The sequence below is a fragment of the Oncorhynchus nerka genome, linkage group LG23 (genome assembly GCF_034236695.1).
Source record: "Oncorhynchus nerka isolate Pitt River linkage group LG23, Oner_Uvic_2.0, whole genome shotgun sequence".
Classification (NCBI taxonomy): Eukaryota; Metazoa; Chordata; class Actinopteri; order Salmoniformes; family Salmonidae; genus Oncorhynchus; species Oncorhynchus nerka.
Window position 1 is genome coordinate 45,300,472 of NC_088418.1, and position 19,556 is coordinate 45,320,027.

At 43.0% G+C, this 19,556-nt stretch overlaps 1 protein-coding gene across 1 annotated transcript in view; it reads right to left on the reverse strand.

Annotated features, from left to right (window-relative positions):
• LOC115106918 (ras-related and estrogen-regulated growth inhibitor) overlaps positions 1-19,556 on the reverse strand; it is a 38,584-nt gene that overhangs the window by 18,365 nt on the left and 663 nt on the right. Inside the window, exon 2 of the mRNA XM_029630130.2 lies at positions 14,640-14,813. Coding sequence (XP_029485990.1) covers positions 14,640-14,700 — 61 coding nt within the window. The 5' untranslated portion in view covers positions 14,701-14,813. The remainder of the gene's footprint in view (positions 1-14,639; positions 14,814-19,556) is intronic.

Genomic DNA, 19,556 nt, shown 5'->3' on the forward strand with positions numbered 1-19,556 from the left:
CAGAGAAAAAGAGCAAAAAATAAGATTTATCTAAGTGTGTTCTGTCAAATATAGACTGGGCTCATTCAATTTGATCCTCTAAGAACTTACAAACCTAATGCCCACTGTGCGGATGATGATTACAACTACAGTATGCGAGCAGGCGTGTCACCAGCTTTGCGGAAAATATATGGTATGCAATGTGAAGGTAGAATTCAACTGTACAGGATACTGTAGAAATATTTCAATATGCGGTCTCGTAGTACGTCTCAAGTTCATTTATCCTTTGAATAACACAAACCTCTACACTACCAATAAGCACTGCATGTTTATGCTTCTATTTATAACACTTTGTGTTGTCTGCCTCTTTATATGCAGCTTGAGTTAAATGTAGCAGGCATTTTAACAAGGTGGATATAGTGAACTGGACTGACCTTTATATTGTAAAGAGCAGTTGGAAATCCATTAGTGGCACTCAAGGCTTGTTTCTTCATTCAATAGACAAATGATACTGTAATTGTGGGTAAATGGGCAACACACAGAGATACGCACAGCGATACAGTGACAGCTCGAGTTAGCAAGCCTTTCCGACATCATAGACTGCAGGAGTCGGGACCGACTCGAGCCATGCTGCAAAAAAAATACCCTGGTCACTTCCTGTGAACACGAGGTCATCGCTCTGTGTCAGTCTCAGCGTCCAGCGGAAGCTTTCCCAGAGCCCCTTTCACCGCCAGACGCTCTCTTGGGCATGTTTGTGTTTCCTGGGTAACAAGGCTCTCCAGAGACATTGATAAACAAGATTTGTAGGGACATCAACTACAGCGTTGCTAGATAAACGGAAATTGATACGCCAAGGGAACTTATAAAGTCAAGAGTCTCATCGGACAGAGACATGGCTGACTTCCACGATAGTCTACATCTTCGCCAAATGTCGTTGGCAGCGCCAATGATGCTTTGTATCCCTAGTAAGAAGATCCTGGTTCGGATTATTTTGTAAATCATTATTGCCAATTAACTGCAGTGGCCCTAGCTAGAGTTGTATTTGCATGAGTCAACACTTCTCTTTTCCAGGACCTCTCTGCTCATCAGTGGGTATCATGTCCCTGGTTTCGTGATAAGAATGTGTACACTATAACTAATAGGGGCCCAAACAAATATAATGACAATGTGCTAATCCCCAAACAGTCAAACTCCAAAGAGATGAGAAATTAAGGTAGGTGATTGATATTTGATTATTCTCTCATTTCATACCATGCTAAATTAGTAGGCTTACTATTTACTGAAGAAGTGCCAATCCTATCAAGTGCAAACAACACACATTTGTTCATTACTAATTTGAGCTACAGTATGTCTCACTGAGTGACGCACTGCCTTCTCTGCCATTTCCCCAGACTCTGAAACCAATCATCTTCCAAAAACAGAGCTAATAAATGACCTCTGTTACTCCAAAGCGCTGCGCAATCTCACAACACTAAGATAAGCAAATCCTTCCTTTCATTTAAAACCATCATGAATCACAGAATGTCCCCCCTGAAAGCTGCAGCTGGGGAAAATGAATACTACCCTTTAAATACCTGTGTGAGCAGCCTGCCTCCAAAACTGGCACATCATGTAAATGCTGTGTTTGTTTACACACACACCAGTGATGTGCAGTCAATGTGTGTGTATAATCTAAAACAAAAAGCTGTTATGAAAAGTCAACTAAAAAAGGAAATGATATAAAAATAAAAAAATATACATCCTTTTTTGTTATCTAATGATGTTCTGTATGCTTCAAATCCCAAAATGTGCTAAAACTACATCAAAACCTCATAAAGGCGCCAGGGTATTCATGCCTTCCTTCCCATCCATTCAAATCGTTGACGCGTGCGGCCGTTCCTGACATATTCTGCACGTGCGTATTGCCTAAACATAGTGTGTGGGTAAGCGTTGGCCGTGCCTACATACTTTGCCGCTCGCATCCCTTGAACTGAACAAAGCTAGATAGCTAGCAAAAAAAAACACCTGACAAATGGACACTATTTTGCACCTCAAACTATTTTCCAAGTTGGATTTCTAAGGAAAACTATATATAATTCGGAGACGGAGACCAACACCTACGCTTCCTGACCTTCATCGGAGGAAGGGACAGAAAAATCATCCAATCGAACGCGCCACACTCGGCCTGACAGACACGGCAACCCGGAGCAGGCAGTCGATCACAGAGGAGAGGAATGTTTTACAACATTTTGGACAACAGTGTTCAAATGAAAACCAGATCATTTTGTAACTTTTTTTGGACATGTTCTTCAATGGGAGGATAGTCAATGACGAAGGTTTGGCTCTCTATCAACTGCAATCAGAACCTGACCAGTCTAGAAAATATGGCTTATACTGTGTGTACTCTAATAGAGCAGGCGTACACTATAGATAGATTTACACTACCTCTGTACTTTTCCGTATACAGTCTGAGGTCACAGAAGAGGCAAAGATAAATCGTGCTATCTCTGCAATACCTGGTGATTAGGCCTCAGGTTAAATCATTCCTGTTTGATCACAGCACGTAGACCTATTAAAGAAGTGCTTAATGCACAGAATGATGTTAATGTAGCCACGGGACATGAAAAATAACCATGCACTCTATTCAACCTGATACACGTCATCCCTTATTGTAGTATATACTGTATATCCTTAAATGGGTGTGTAATTACTCACTTGTTCAGTCAAATAGAACTCAGATCCTTTCAATACACCTTCATGGGCCTAAAGAACCATGGAGGTCAATGGAGATTGCTTTTGATTGTATTAACAGATCGCTGTATAGGAAAGCTCTCACGTTTACTTTGAATGACTGGGAGATTCCCCGAAGGAGGGTCTGACCAGTGTCGCTCAACTTTGTACGTGTTCCAGCTCTTTATTACCATACAAACAATGGGGGCATGAGAAAAAGAGCCTTTCACTCCTGGCCCCTACGGCAACGTAAAGTAGGACACTTGGGAGAGTACGATTTCTCCCTTTTCTAAGGGCGCAAAAGGAGCAAGGTTTCTGATACTCCATTGAATCTCTAATCTGGCCAATGAACAATGGGGTTCTACTCGTATTCACCCTGGCTAACGTTTGTCCCAGGTGATTAAAGTACACATGATTTGACATTGTGTGAAATATTTGAGACGCATGAGTTGATCGGAGTTTGAATATTACCTGCGACGCGGAGGTTACTAAACAGACAAATTCACAGGAAATGGATGGCTAGGAATGCAATTGTTTATTTATTTTTAAAAAATACTTCAGCTTAGATATACATTTTTGAACATTTAAAGAGAAAAGACCAGAAAAAGAAAGTGGGTGTTCTACTGCTCATTCTACTGCTCAACTATTCCTAACTTTAACCAGATGTTTAGCCAAAAATAACCCTACTACGGATGATACATAATTGCATAATCCTATGATTTTGTCTTGTGTTACACTGGACTTAAAATATTTAAGTTCTGCATTGTGTTACGGACAACACCTGGAAACATTTAGTGATGTATTAAATCAGCTTAAAACATTTATCCAGAGGAGAGATCTGAACAGACCTTTCTGTCTACTTAATGACAGCACCTAATGACAGAGTGTAATCTATAACCTAAAAGGGTTCTATGGCTGTCCCCATAGGAGAACCCTTTAAAGAAAGTTTTTTTGGTTTCAGGTAGAAGAACCCTTTTGGATCCAGGTACCCAAAAGAGTTCTACCTGGAAGCAAAAAGGGTTCTACTTATGGGGACAGAAAAAAGCCTTTTGGAACCCTGTTTTTTTAGAGTGTATCATTAGAGTGTGTTGTGCCTACCTGAAGACAAGCATTAGAGTGTGTTGTGCCCACCTGAAGACAAGCATTAGAGTGTGTTGTACCCACCTGAAGACAAGCATTAGAGTGTGTTGTGTCCACCTGAAGACAAGCATTAGAGTGTGTTGTGCCCACCTGAAGACAAGCATTAGAGTGTGTTGTGCCCACCTGAAGACAAGCATTAGAGTGTGTGTAGAGTGTTATTGAGAGGGTGGACAGATCCACTTAGGACCTCAGCCATTCACAGCCACTCAATTTGCCAAAAGCGTGCCACAGGAAAACAAATACATTTACTCGAGCGTTTCCTCACAAGCCCTGCGTCTTTAAAAAGCAAAAGAAAGCAACAAGAAAATGCTTAATAGATCCACCATTACATTTTAAAAGCCGTCCTACTCTCCCGAGACACAGCAGGGAAGGCTGTTAAAAGGGAGCCAAATGCTAACGATGACTCACTCGCCACTAAGGAGACCAGCGGCATAGAGAACTCGTGACGAACTGGAGGCAAGCAAGGCGAGGAAGTGAGGAGTGGGTAGACCTACGTACGTATGGACAAATAGTCTGGGAGAGCATTTTAGTGCATGGTCTAAAAAATACATACATAAATAGGTTAATAAATAAATAAATCATGTACAAAAAGCCTATCTTCCTGCGACGCAATTGCGCCAGAGAGAGAGCGAGAGAGAGAGAGAGAGAGAGAGAGAGAGACGAATAGGAGCGAGATGAGTGGGTTCAGTGGAAGTGTGTGTGAATGCTGAGGTAGACGGAAGAAAAGCAAGGTCTTTTGACAGCTCAAATAGATGTAAGCGCCGAGGACATCCTGTTCCACTGTGAGGTCAAAATGATGCTCTGGGGTGTAGATAATACGTTCAGAGAGAGAGAGCAAAAGGGAGGAAGGAAAGAGCAGAGGAGATGCTGTTGGAATTGTCGATGCAACATGTGTGCCAATATGTGGCAAGCATACATATACTGTAAGCCTTGTTTATACCTGCTACTAACCCTTTGTCCTGATCTTGTCCACATTCTGATTGTGCTCACATTTTTTGGACAGGTGTAGATGATTAAAATACACATTGTGATCAGATCTTCCTAAGCAGGCAGACACACACACACACGCACACACACACACACACACGCACACACACACACACACACGCACACACACACACGCACACACACACGCACACACGCACACACACGCACACGCACACACGCACACGCACATCTGTATCACCTGGCCAAACTTGCAGTATCTTTCCCCTCTCAGTTTCTTAACACTCCAGCACTGTATAGAAACAACGCCCAACAGGCTGACTACCCTCATTTCGCCTGTCTAACCCGAAATCATTTCCCATCACTCCTCATTTACGCTTCTTTTCTTTGGCCCATTTTCTCTCGCCAAATCAATCTCTTACCAGGACCAATGACGGATGGTAATGTTAGCTGGCTCGGCTCAGTCCCTTTACTTACCGAGGAGAAATAGGTGACAGAAGAAGCACTGACGGTCTGTGTTCGAGTCATACAGTACAGTCTTTTGGTTTTACTTGCTTACCAAAGGAATAGCAGGATCCTGTTTCCTAAGATTTAGTCATACATTTTGTTTGAGCTCTCGCCAGCAGAAAGGCCATTTGCAAGCCCTCACGACACCTGTGAAGCTAAACAAGTAGCTACATAATTAATAACTGACAATGCAATGTCTTACGTTATTCATGGAGGGCCTTAACAACCCATAGCATGTGAATTACATCTTCATTCGCCTGCAAAGTATATCTAGCCTTACAGCATGTAACCTGAATATTACTCCCTCAGTCTGGAAAATAGGCTACTGTAGAATATTTACTCCCTGTTATGTGTCTATGCTACAAATCGCTATGGCTGTAAATCAACAGAACAGGAGAGGTGTGAGTGGGTCCGAAATACCAGAACTTTCTATGAAATGTTTTTCACATTCTAAAAGCTTATGTAGCATTGTCTGTCTGAACTCAAGTTACCTGTGGAGTCAATCGGTGTATCACATTTGTAGGACTACTGTAAATCTCAGTCCTTTAGCAACAACACTCCTTGAGATACAATTTACTTACAGTACTTAGTGCACTCTGTGTTTGTATGAACTGTGTAGGGTTTAGGGGGTTTTCCAAGTGAGATAAAGACCACTTGACCAAATGATGAAGCGATGGTTGGACATTAAAAACAAACATAAATAATGCATTCATTTGCTTCGTTTGTCAGGGTTCTGGAAAACACACAATTTAATAAACAGACCAGCTTACCAACTTCCCACATTTCCCATAACCACCCTCTGATCTCTTTTAGCCCCTAAATCTAAATGCCTAGATAACATACTGGATGCACAAGTCGCATAAACACATTACATGGATCAGCATTGCTGGCGGCAGCGTAGCCTAGTGGTTAGAGCGTTGGAATAGTAACCGGTAGCTTGCAAGTTCAAACCCTCGAGCTGACAAGGTACAAATCTGTCGTTCTGCCCCTGAACAGGCAGTTAACCCACTGTTCCTAGGCTGTCATTGAAAATAAGAATTTGTTCTTAACTGACTTGCCTAGTTAAATAAAGGTTAAAAAAATATATTTAAAAAATTGCACTGTTGCTGTAGCAACACTGAAAACCTTGAAGGAACTTGGCTCGCCTCTCGATTTTAGAAGTATGCCCAAAACTTCTAATCACGCCTGTCTTTTTAAGAGACACCTGTAAGCCTCTCCGAGGTTCTTATCTCAGGAATGGAAATTCCAGCAATGATTGGTAATTAGTGCACCTGTGCAGTGGAATAATGTCCATGATGAATCACAGCTTATACCCACAGGGCCACTGTGCCATCCTAAATATAATGAGGGTATTCCAAACAGCATGCAAACCGGTCCACACTTTCTTGTAGGTTCTTGCACAGGGCTGTTCAGTGCATACCAAAGAGCTATTGGTAGGGCTGTGGGCGTCATTACATTTTGTCAGCCAGAGATTGTCAAGCAAATCACTGCCGGTCTCATGGTAATTGACCATTAATTAACTAACATAAACACATTTAGCATCTCCTGGCTTCCACTGATGCAGACCGTAGGAACATCTCCATTTTAAAGAGTCAAATCAAATCAAAATCCAATCTAATTTTATTAGTCACATGCGCAGAATACAACAGGCATTACCTTATAGTGAAATGCTTACTTACGAGCCCCTAACCGACAGTGCAGTTTAACAAAATATGGATAAGAATAAGAGATAAAAGTAACACGTAATTAAAGAGGAGCAGTAAGAAATAACGATATATGTGCGGGGGGCACCGGTTAGTTGAGGTAGTATGTACATGTAGGTAGAGTTAATTAAAGTGACTATGCATCGATGACAACAGAGAGTGGCAGTGGTGTGGAGAGGGGGGGGGGGGGCAATGTGAATAGTCTGGGTAGCCATTTGACTAGATGTTCAGGAGTCTTATGGCTTTGGGGTAGAAGCTGTTTAGAAGCCTCTTGGGCCTAGACTTGGCACTCCGGTGTCGCTTGCCGTGCGGTAGCAGAGAGAACAGTCTATGACTAGGGTGTCTGGAGTCTTTGACAATTTTCTGACACCGCCTGGTATAGAGGTCCTGGATGGCAGGAAGCTTGGCCCCAGTGATGTACTGGGCTGTTCGCACTACCCTCTGTAGTGCCATGTGATCGGAGGCCGAGCAGTTGCCATACCAGGCGGTGCTGCAACCAGTAATCTAATAAATCTATTGAATATAGCCTACACCATCACAATAAATCCATGATTTATTTTAGACATGTCTAAAGAAACATGATACAAAGAAAATGTAGTCTATTTCAGCCTACTCTGAGTTGTCCCTGATCTGGGTATGCCATATGGCTGTGGGCTACACTAGTTAATTTAGCAGACATGATTAGTTTAGAATTCTGTGGCATTATTTTATGTTATTTTATAGTTTGAGGAATACAATTGAACATAGCTGAATAAAATAGAAAGGATATTTTCTGCAAATGGTTTCAGAGGGAGTGTGTACATGCAGCTATTCTGTGTTGAGCGGTGAACAAAGAAACTGGTCCTCCTATATGCTTCATTTAGAGTTATTTATGCAAGTTTAGTTGTTATACAAATGTCGGGCTATATGTTTAGATTTTTATGACATTCTAAGGCTGCATGACGAGACTCTAATGATGATTTGAAAAAAGTTGCATGAAAGGCATGAGCTCTGCTTTGTTTCTTGCGCAGGCTGCACACACTTCATCAGTCTCTCATTCACAATTTGACAACTAAACCCATGATAATACTCTCACCAGGCCTCGCATTTCCCGGCGGCATCCCTCTTGTGTGGCCATAATGCCCCCTAAAAAAAATCCAGGCCTTTTGCAGCCAAAGTGGCCGTTGTGCCCTTGGGCTGAATATAATCATTATTACATGATTCCATATGTGTTATTTCATAGTTTTGATGTCTTCACTATTATTCTACAATGTATAAAATAGTCAAAAATGAAGAAAAACCCTTGAAGTGTGTCCAAACTTTTGACTGGTACTGTATGTATGTGTGTTAGAAGGGCATGTCATGAAGACCTGTGGGGGGTCCTGTTCCCAGAATGTCATAAAAACAATCTGACTACAACAAAATAACACACACTCAGTGCTGAGCAACAGACTGACTGTGTGGTCTATAATATAAGCACCTAAATTATGGTGAACGTTCATCTTCGGGGCAGCAATACCTGCCCGTTTCTTTGTTTTCCAAAGGCTCAACTCCTCATCCTTGCCCTTTCGGTGTGAAAGACTGTTTACATATATCTCTTATACAAGACACTTGCATTAAGCTGATTCATGGTCTCCTTGAGGTGTTGGGTTGGAAACCATAAACAGCAATATTTCTGGGCTGAGAGGAGAAGAGGAGAGCAGCGAGCAGGAGATGTTATTATTGTTATCTTTTCTTCTCCATTAGGCAGGGATGGAGGGAGCGGAGGGAGAGAGAGGCAGGGTGTTCGGGGAGCTAGCCGACGGGCCCTTTTATGGGGCCACATTTCGCACTCAATAAACCTTGTTTCCACTTTATTTGGACTCCCCCAAAAAATACACCACGCTGCCGGAGCCACGCTGACACCTCACATCACACAAGAGTGTGTGTGTGTGTGTGTGTGTGTGTGTGTGTGTGTGTATGTGTGTGTGTGTGTGTGTGTGTGTGTGTGTGTGTGTGTCAGTTTGTGTGATTGCCAGTGTGTGTGTGTTTGACAAATAGCATCTCCAGACTCCAGCATCTCTCCAATGAGTCAATATGCCAAAGTCTGAGAAGCCCTGGAACAGACTCCATACACACAGTCTGTCAATATACTCTGTTGCTTTATTAGACCTTGGTCTATGTGTGTCTAAGGAAGTCAAGACATCTTTCCAACCAATCAAAACTAAGTCTCACGAACACACAGAGTTCTCAAGCCAAGAAATGTCCCTTACCATTCCCTGAACCAACCAATCAGGGATAGACAATACTTAAACCCGGGTCTTACCAACCAATCCAAACCAACCAAGTCTCACAAACATGTACACACAGCGTCCTCCTCAAGCCAAGAAACTTCCCTTTCCTGAACCAACCAATCTTCTGTTTATCATAGTAAATGTTTTCTGCTGGCCAACAATCCAGTGATTGTGCATGTGTATCTTTAACATGCAGTCACGCTCCCATTCCCTTACAGAAATAGTGCCCATTAATATCATCCTGTCTCCAGGAGACCAAGAAGGAAAAGGAGGTGATGCTGACAGTCTGAAAGTCACCACGGAAAACATGAATCTATTGGAAACAGAGGCAGAAGATGTACTGTGCACTCCAATGTAAGGAGATTCCTTTTGAGGAAGGGGGCGATAGGTTTGCACTGAAGCCACAATGTTTTTGTGCCAACTCATACTGCAATAACTCTAATAAAGTACCTTTTATGAAAGCCTCTCGAGTGATGCAGTGGTTTAAGGCACTAAATGGCAGTGCTAGCTGTGCCACTAGAGATTCTGGGTTCAAGTCCAGGCTTTGTCGCAGCCGGCCGCGACCGGGAGACCCATGGGGCGGCGCACAATTGGCCCAGCGTCGACCGGGTTAGGATTTGGTTTGGCCGGCAGGGATGTCCTTGTCCCATCGCGCACTAGCGACTCCTGTGGTGGGCTGGGGGCAGTGCACGCTCACATGGTCGCCTGGCGCACAGTGTTTCCTCCGACACATTGGTGCGGCTGGCTTCCGGGTTAAGTGGGCATTGTGTCCACAAGCACTGCGGCTTAAAAAATAAATATCCATATAGTCTGTGGGATGTGCGTAACTGTGTATGTCATCCTGACTATCGTCATCATAAACAGCCATATTTGTGAGCCCTGAACGAGGTTTGAGTAATCTGATGTTATGTACCACATCGAGAATCTATGTTACTTATTGAAGAGACAAGATGAATCATCCCCTTGCAAGTGTGGTAATATTTATCATATTTACATGTATTATTAACTGGGTGGTTCGAGCACTGAATGCTGATTGGCTGACGGCTGTGGTATATCAGACCGTATACCACGGGTATGACAAAACATAGATTTTTATTGCCCTAATTACATTGGTAACTAGGCTGTATCACAACCGGCCGTGATTGGGTGTCCCATATGGTGGCGCACAATTGGCCCAGCGTCGTCCGTGTTAAGGGCTGGCCGGGGTAGGCCTACATTGTAAATAAGAATTGGTTCTTAACTGACTTGCCCAGTTAAATAAAGGTTAAATAAATAAATGAAAAATAAAAAGGTAGAGTAATGGCCTACTGCACGTTCTACTCTAACCCTATAATCCTTAATGCAAGTGTCAATTTGCAATTAAGCTCCGGGTCTTAGCTTCCGGAAAACACTGCAGTGGTTCTGTCAGGTTAACCCGGCTATCGATAAATTCTCCGAAAGCAATCACACCCACCTTCTCTCTGACTCAAACTCTCTCCTTATCCACTGATAACCCCTGTCTTTCTGAATGTAAGTAAGCCGATATGGTTGAAAAACATAACACGTATATTTGACATCGGAATCTGTAGAATTGTACAGAAAATTAGCAAAAGCACTTAGCTTTGGCCAAGTGCCAATGTTTCGTCATATTCCTTTCACTAGGCGGTGACTTTCTCTTGTAATTGACGTTGGAGGCGGCTGTCACCAATTCAAAAGCTGTCATCCGCAAACTGTTTGGTCAAAGACGTCAGTTTGAGAGTTGCAACGGCTGGACTTCTGAGAACCACACTGATCCGTCTGACCTCTTCTTTCAAGTTTGGATTGAGTCTTCAAATGAAAATGTTTTACAAACTGGTGCCTGATACACCACGAAGCTGCTAGATGTCTCCTCGCCCCCTTTTTCCTCAGACTTTTATCAGTACACTCTGTGCTGGAGAGCAGTACGTCTCTCTCATTTATTGTGTTGTGAGTCATGTGGTTTTGAAACATTTGTTTCTGCGAGCCATGATCAGATGTAAATCTCTTATGCACATGTCTAATTTGTCAGGTTAGCAATGGCAACGAGAACGTCACAGGACAGGGCTACTCAACGACTACTTCAGGGAGGTCCAGTGACACAAATTTCCCTCGGTGGCAAAGGTCCGGATGGATATCGCTCTTTATTGGCGCTGTGGTACAGCGTAGTAACAGAGTCGTCTACAGCGTTGCGAAACATGTTGCTATATAAAATGTGCATTAAATATATTAAATTGAGACGATAAAATGAATGGCAACTTCTTTATTTTGAATGTAAACACGCGCATCATTGCTGAAGAACAAAAGTGGTTGCACAGTTGCCTAAGCACTGTGAACCATTGTACATGGGCCTTGAATGATTAAATAATAATACTGACATGAAACACACTGCATGTTTCCTGGAGAACTGAAGATAATCATCTGAGTGATCAGAAAGTCACTGTGGGCCATGCAACATTTGTGTGTAAGCCACTCTGGGCCTGGCTCTTGCATCAATGAGAGAAATTGTGCTTTCTGTTTCCTGCCAATGCTTTGCACTTTGGCACAAATGGTGTGCGAGCAACTCAGATAACGTTGCAGGTGCTCATCGGTGAGCCCGGTGTGGTATTTGTTTAAAAGAAATAAAGTTCATTGTGGAGATTCACAGCTGTATGTGGAGCCAAACATGGTCAGGATGTGTAGTGCCAGTTTCTTGAGAACATGGACATCAGCTGCAGGCACCGTCTTTCCCCCAGAAAGTAACAGGGTCACAACCACCAGCCTGCTCCTTCAAAGACACATTTTATTGCAGCGCAATCAACTCCATTTTGTCGTTTTGCAACATCTACCCATTTGATCTGTTTTGCTTATCTGACAACGTTGTCACATTTGTGACCATGCAGGGGTTCTAGATGAGCAGCAGCAGTTCTCTTCCAAAAGTGAGTCATCAAAGCTCCAATTTCTTCCGGAAAGCCCGGACTGCTGTTATCATATCACACACTGTGTTGTTCTGTCCCTGCAGCTTAACATGGTTGATTAAGGTGTGATGTGATGTCTGTCAAAAATGCAACTGTTTCCATCTTTTCCTCATCTTCCAAAAACTCAGGAAACTGGGTTGCCTTATCACTCTTTTTTTTGCGCTGATAAAGAAAGGCTTTGATTTCCTCCCGAATGGCCCAAAAGCATTCCAAAACCCTGCCTTTGCTGAGCAATATGATATTGTTGTGCAAAACTGGCATTGGCCTCTGTTAGAAAGCCTCGTAGCAGGCGGTGTTATCGGGATGATGTTGCTCTCAAAAGTTTCATCATCGTTGTCATGACCTCAGAATACTCTTTTCCCAGACTGGCACACAGCACAGATTGATGGGTGATGCAGTGGTATGATGTCAGGTTTAGGGTGGTCCTTTTTCAAACGTGCAACCAGTCCCCTCTTTTTTCCTATCAAGGCGGGAGCTCCGTCTGTGCTGATAGCGACCACTGACTTCAGATCTCTCCCCCTTTTTGTCAGCATCCCTGGGGTATGGGGTATCCTCTCCGTGTGTGTGTGTGTGTGTGTGTGTGTGTGTGTGTGTGTGTGTGTGTGTGTGTGTGTGTGTGTGTGTGTGTGTGTGTGTGTGTGTGTGTTTCTAGATTTGTTAAGCCCAACAGCTCCTCACAGGATTCCTTCTTTGTTTCATTATACAATCTGACAAACACCAGAAGCTGGGCATTATCAGTGTTATCTTTTGATTCATCCACAGCTAATGAAATGCATGATGCATTCTGAATGGCCTCATCCAAGTTATGAAGTTAATAAATCTTCAGCTAAAATGTCATTCTCCTCATTGGTGTGGAACCTGTCGGTGGGGATCTGTTTGATCTTTTCTCTGAGCTCATCTTTTTGTTTTAGCTTCAAGCAAGGTGTCAGCAACTTCACGCATGCATTCTTTAACCAAATAAGCGTCAGAATTTGTTGTTGTTGTGTTTTCCCAAAACCCAGGCTATCCTCAGTGAACACTCCCAATAAATGTAGTTGGGCTGTCAGGGAATTGACAAGGACTTTGAGTTGGTTAACCTTGTTTCTTCTCACCTCCGTGGTTATGGTATACACTGGATCGATCTTACTATGCAACATTGGCACTTTTCACGAGGGCTGCGGACTCACTGCATATCAGGCACATTGGTTTTGTGCTGGTTGTGGGAAGAATTACGTTTTGTCTACAAGTCTTTGGAAATACTGTTTTCGGCGAAAATTTGTATTTAATTTTTAAAAAAAAGCCATATTACTAAAGATACTTGTAACTAAGCTCCTATTTGCGTTATTAACAGTTAAACCGCGGTCAAATCCTTCTGTTTCTGTCTGCCTGCTTGTCCCGAGGTTCCGTAGCCTCATATATTTGCATATAACCTCGCGATTGGAATAGACGGGGCACTAGTAGAGGTGAGCGTTGCGTCGAGAGAGAAAAATAGGTTGCTGAGTTAGAGAGGCCGCCGCACCCGGTTGATTTTTGAAAGCGGTCTAAAAATGATGTATTTACTTTTATATAACTAAATGAGATGTTGTTCGGTCCGTATTGACCCTTCTCTGGGTCTGGACCACGACCACGACGACGCTCCGCCAGTTGAATTTGGCTGTCATAGTTGGATGATGTGTGTAAAGTCTTGCAATGTACAGGGCTGGGCTGTAAAACTCATACTTCCCTTTTATAGAAGTGGTACTCCTTATTCCACATGACCTATTAGTGGTTAATAACACGTGTCCATTGCGAAGTAGATCCTGTTGCCTGCCTGTACAGTGTACAATACTTACGATACTATATGGGTTATCATGGAAAGCAGTCCCTGATTTGACCTTCACAGACATCAGTGTTACATAATGGGATGATTAAACATGGATAACATTCAAATAAATATTTTTCAAACGCCATGGAGAGCAATCGGTTTTCGTTTGTGCCGTGCAAGAGACATATGCTCTACATTATCTTGTTAGCTACTGCAGATATGGTCCTAAACAGCATACTAAATATGGGGCCCCGTTTGCCATGTGCATTAGTCTATACAGGACCGTTAAGGCAGTTTGCAACGATGATTCAGAATGTGTTGAATTGGCTTGGGTAAAGTAAGGGTACTTCAGACCAGAACAACAATCAGCAGTCATTTTAGTAGATTGTTTCTAGTGTAAACATCACTGAAACATGGGAACAAAAAAAAATACTGCTCTTCTAACAAAAAATAAGCCCATAAGCCAAAGCTCACTGATGCACTCCATAGATGAACAAAGAGAAAGACACAAACATGGAAAGACAGACAGCCGGAAGACAGACAGAGAGAAACAGACAGAAAATCGTGTAGACAGTCCAACAGATAGGCATTAGGCACATACACATACTGTACTGTACAGCGAACGGACAGGCAGGGAGGCAGGCAAGCAGACAGACTGCGGTCCTCCTACCTGATTTACCCACTCCTGCTCTTCCGAAAACGGCCAGCTTCACCTCAGGGCTCTTCGCCATGGCAGCAGGTAGTGACTGGAACCAGAACGGACCAATCACAGAGCTGATAGATCGCACAGCGGGTTCCGGGATCAGCGACCCATCCTCAGTTCAAGACACGGGAGCTGGGATGTCTGGGAAAGCAAACCATCAAATACGGCTTTAAGGCTTTAATATGAAACAGCTTGTCACAAATCAACGTAGATGTACACTACCGGTCAAAGGTTTCAGAACACATTTCAAGGGTTTTTCTTTTCTACATTGTAGAATAACAGTGAAGACATCACAACTATGAAATAACACATATGGAATCATGCAGTAACCAAAAAAGTGTTAACAAATATATATATATAGATATATATTTTATATTTGAGATTCTTCAAATAGCCACCCTTTGCCTTGATGACAGCTTTGCACACTCTTGGCATTTTCTCAACCAGCTTCATGAGGTAGTCACCTGGAATTTCAATTAACAGGTGTGCCTTCTTGAAAGTTAATTTGTGGAATTTCTTTCCTTCTTAAATCGTTTGAGCCAATCAGTTGTGATGTGACAAAGTAGGGGGTATACAGAAGATAGCCCTACTTGGTAAATGACCATGTCCATGTTATGGCAAGAACAGCTCAAATAAGCAAAGAGAAACGACAGTCCATCATTACTTTAAGACATGAAGGTCAGTCAATACTGAACATTTCAAGAACCTTTAACGTTTCTTCAAGTGCAGTCGCAAAAACCATCAAGCGCTATGATGAAACTGGCTCTCATTAGGACCGCCACAGGAATGGAAGAGCCACAGTTACCTCTGCTGCAGAGGATAAGGTCATTACAGTTACCAGCCTCAGAAATTGCAGCCCAAATAAATGCTTCACAGAGTTCAAGTAACAGACACATCTCAACATCAACCGTTCAGAGGAGACTGACTGAATTAGGCCTTCATGGTTGAATTGCTGCAAAGAAACCACTACATGATTCCATATGTGTTATTTCATAGTTTTGATGTCTTCACTATTATTCTACAATGTAGAAAATCATTAAAAAATAAAGAAAAACCCTTGGATGAGTAGGTGTTCTAAAACTTTGGACCGGTAGTTTATTTCCTGATGGAATCTGAAGCTATGTGAAATGACAGACGAGAAGCCTTTAATATACAATTCCCAAGGCAGTGAGTCGTAAAAATGGAAAAGGCACGCGATTCGAGGTTGTCTGGTTTATGTGGGATGAGGTCTCTGGATCCGAGAAAAGCATGTTTATGTCTAATGCAGGAAATAAATGTATAATGGGTGTAAGTGTTATGTTCTCTGTAGTTTTCTTCCCCCCCCTAAAAGAAATCACTATTGTAAAGTGGCTGTTCCACTGGATGTCTTAAGGTGAACTGTCAAATGGCTGTCAAATGACTTAAATGTAAATGTATAAATGTTCTCTGTAGTTTTCTTCGTAATGAGAAATCAGGTGTAATGTACTTTGAGGCTGTCAAATGGCTGTCAATGGTGTGCTAATGTAAAGACCCTCAATGCGCTGTAAGCCATTTTGGCTCAGGGGAACAGGTGGCTGCATCCTCGTGCTGACAGGCAGTTCATCATTCTGATAATCTCTTATTATATAAAAGGAGCTCCATATCACTGGGGAGGGAGAGGCAATGTGAACCTCTCCGAGAAGCTGTGGATGTGTCAGGGTGCTGTGGCTCCTGTTTATCAATGGATTAGCCCTGACACACACGCTCACACCAACTGAAGGATGGATGAGGCCCATCTGCAGAAGCGTTACGGCGAGCAACAGCATCACCACTGATATGCGTCACATACTCCTTTTTTTGCGCGGCAGGCTGTTAGCAGGTGCATTCATATCTGGAAGAGAGAGAGAGAGAGAGAGAGAGAGAGAGAGAGAGAGAGAGAGAGAGAGAGAGAGAGAGAGAGAAAGAGAGAGAGAGAGCGAGAAAGAGAGTGCGCGCATATGTGGGAGGGCAGTCTTCTGAAATTATTCATTCAGAAATAAAGCCAATGATTCCGTGCTCTAAATAACGGTCAATTCAGCACTAATCTGTTTAGCTAGAAACCAGCCGATCTGTGTTGCTGCTGGCGCTAAAGATAACTGACAGAAATAAACTCCAAACATCACGCATAGATGTACTATGCGTCACCTTTTTATGAGGAATGACGGGAAACGACTGCACATTTTCTCTTCAACTACGAAATGAACGCTGTTTAATTAACACCGTACAAATGTATGTCTACGTCCTGGGCTGGCAGCTCCAATTGCGTTTTTCCCCCCTCATTTAGAAAATGGGTGCTGCTCAGTACACCATATATACTGAGGGAAATTGTCTGCGTTCCAAATGGAACCCTATTCCATACATAGAGAACCACTTTTGACTATAGTAGTGTCATTTGAGACACAGACAGTTTATTTCACACCAGGTTGGCTGAGATCACGAAGTGCGGTGAATTACCTCCCATTATCCATTATCACAATCTCTCTTAGACCCTGGCACTGGTGCCATCGACAGCCATCCCTCAATAACACTCACCCCCTCACTGTCTTGTTGTGTACAGTCACACAGCACTCTCCTAGCCTTCCCTCTCAAATTGAGCCCTTATATGGTATGATTGTGCACCGTCTGTGCCCTGTCCTAGCCTCCCCAAGGGGCTTGAGTGGCAAACGAGTGTCTCAGTCAACATCGCTGAGGTCATCCTCTCCATCGCTCCCCTCCCATCATCTATCCCCCCATTTCCCCATCCAGACCCAATAAACAGAGAGACCCAGGAGACCTCTTTCTGAGGCCACACCACCACTCTGGGTTTATACAGCCTTATGCTGCTGCACCAGGGGCTGCAGTGCCAAGCTCCGTCTCTCTCTCTCTTTCCAGAGTGAGACATTAGCATCATCTATCTCACAACGTTTCTCTCCTGCCAAGGGAAGCTGAAGGTTCTAGACTGGAACACCCCGGTCTATCCGTCTGGCTTCAACGGCTGTCTCGCTTTGGAGACACATGTATCACAACGTTGCAACAACATTTAAACAATATTCCCCATCCGTGAGGCTACAGCTCTTCCGAGCACCCACCTAGTAGAAGTAAAGTCAAGTAGAACCAAGGCGGGACACACACACACACACACACACACACACACACACACACACACACACACACACACACACTCCCTCATCCTGCTAACGACATTGCCACTTCCCTTGGCCCACACTATCTGTAATAAAGGGGAGGCCAGATGAATAGGCTCAATAAGTCCTGTGATGGATTGCGTTAAGTGGCTGCTAAGTGGTCAGGGGAGAATGAGGCAGACTTGGTGACAAATTAAACACATCTGGAGTTTAAAAAAGAATAACAAATCCTGCCGCAAAGAGCCTTGGGCGATAGTGAGATCTGAGCATACTGTATGGTGATGTGTGTGAGAGAGAGAGGGGAGGGGAGGGGAGATATATGGGCGATAGGTGCATTGCCTCTCTGTAAATCTATACTCTACACAACTTTAAGATTCATTGCTTAAGAAAATACCATCAAAGCCTGTTAAAAGCGAGGACGAGGAAAATACAACGTGCTGGCGTGTCACCTGAGGGCTGTACACTCGAGACCTTGTCTAAACACTCCAAATAAGCACATTTATTTTTCTTTCCACGCCAAAGCCAGAGCTCTGTGCCCATGCCCAGTCCCCAGTGCCATTTATGTCATTTAATGTTGAGTCAGCAGTGAATGTGGGTGGTGTCGTAGTTACTTCAGTAGATGGAATTACAGGCTGAATGCTTCCAAACCCTGGGTGGAGACCTGAGTCAGTGCTTTGAGCCATAGTGCACCACACGCTAAAGAAAGACCTCCAAAAACCACCGCTTTTTTCAAAGGGACACTAAAAACCTGCCTGATGTGTGCACTGTTTTATCAGAGTCAATGTGGCAAATGACATTAGCAAAGATGTATTTTCAATGTTCACTTTTCCATACCTGTTGAAGAAGCTGTTGAAAAGGTTCAACACTAATTGTGTGTATTTCAGTATGCTGCACCCTGCCTGGATAATAGAATAGAATAACATTCCAATCTTTCCAGGTGGTAAGTTGAAGGGCACATCACATTGAAAGATCACATTGAAAGATCACATTGAAAGATCTCACAATGTAAAATTCCATTATTTCATTCTGTCACATTGAGCTTATGGTATTAAGCAGTGGTTGCCTCTCGGCAGTCCCCTCGCCAATCCTGTGCGAACCCTGGTCTGAGGGTGTGTGTGTGTGTGTGTGTGTGTGTGTGTGTGTGTGTTTGCGTGCGTGTGTGTGTGTGTGTGTGTGTACTCTGAGAACATCAGATCTGTTACACAACACTCCACACAGCCAGCTCAAGTCCTAGATGACATGAATGCGAAATGAGCAGCAGCAATGTGATAATTCTCACTGCTTGGCTTGCACAGGGAATGGGGGTCACTGACATATTAGACTATCTTCTACATTAAAAGCCACAGTATGTAACATTTCTAGTTGTTTCAATTAATGACATACCCATTGTTTTTGGAAGAATATGACTTAAACATTCCCTTTTGGGCTTACTACAATAGTCTTGCCTTATTATTACCAAACAAAAAACTAAGTTTACTCCATTGCTCATGTTTTATATTATGAAAAAACAAAGTACAGCTTCAAGTAATGTCTTTCCTTTGAGCATTTTAATTGGCCTACAGATATAATAGAAACCCCGTTCTCTTTGCATGTGAAAATATAATGGGCTGAATTTGATCCATTGTTTATGCGTTTGGCCCTTTCTTTAGTGTATAGATGTTTTATTGTCACATAACCCTAATTTGATTCACTGCGCCTATTGCTCAAGAGCACAGCGACAGATTTTCACTTTGTCAGCTCGGGCATTCGAACCAGCGACCTTTCG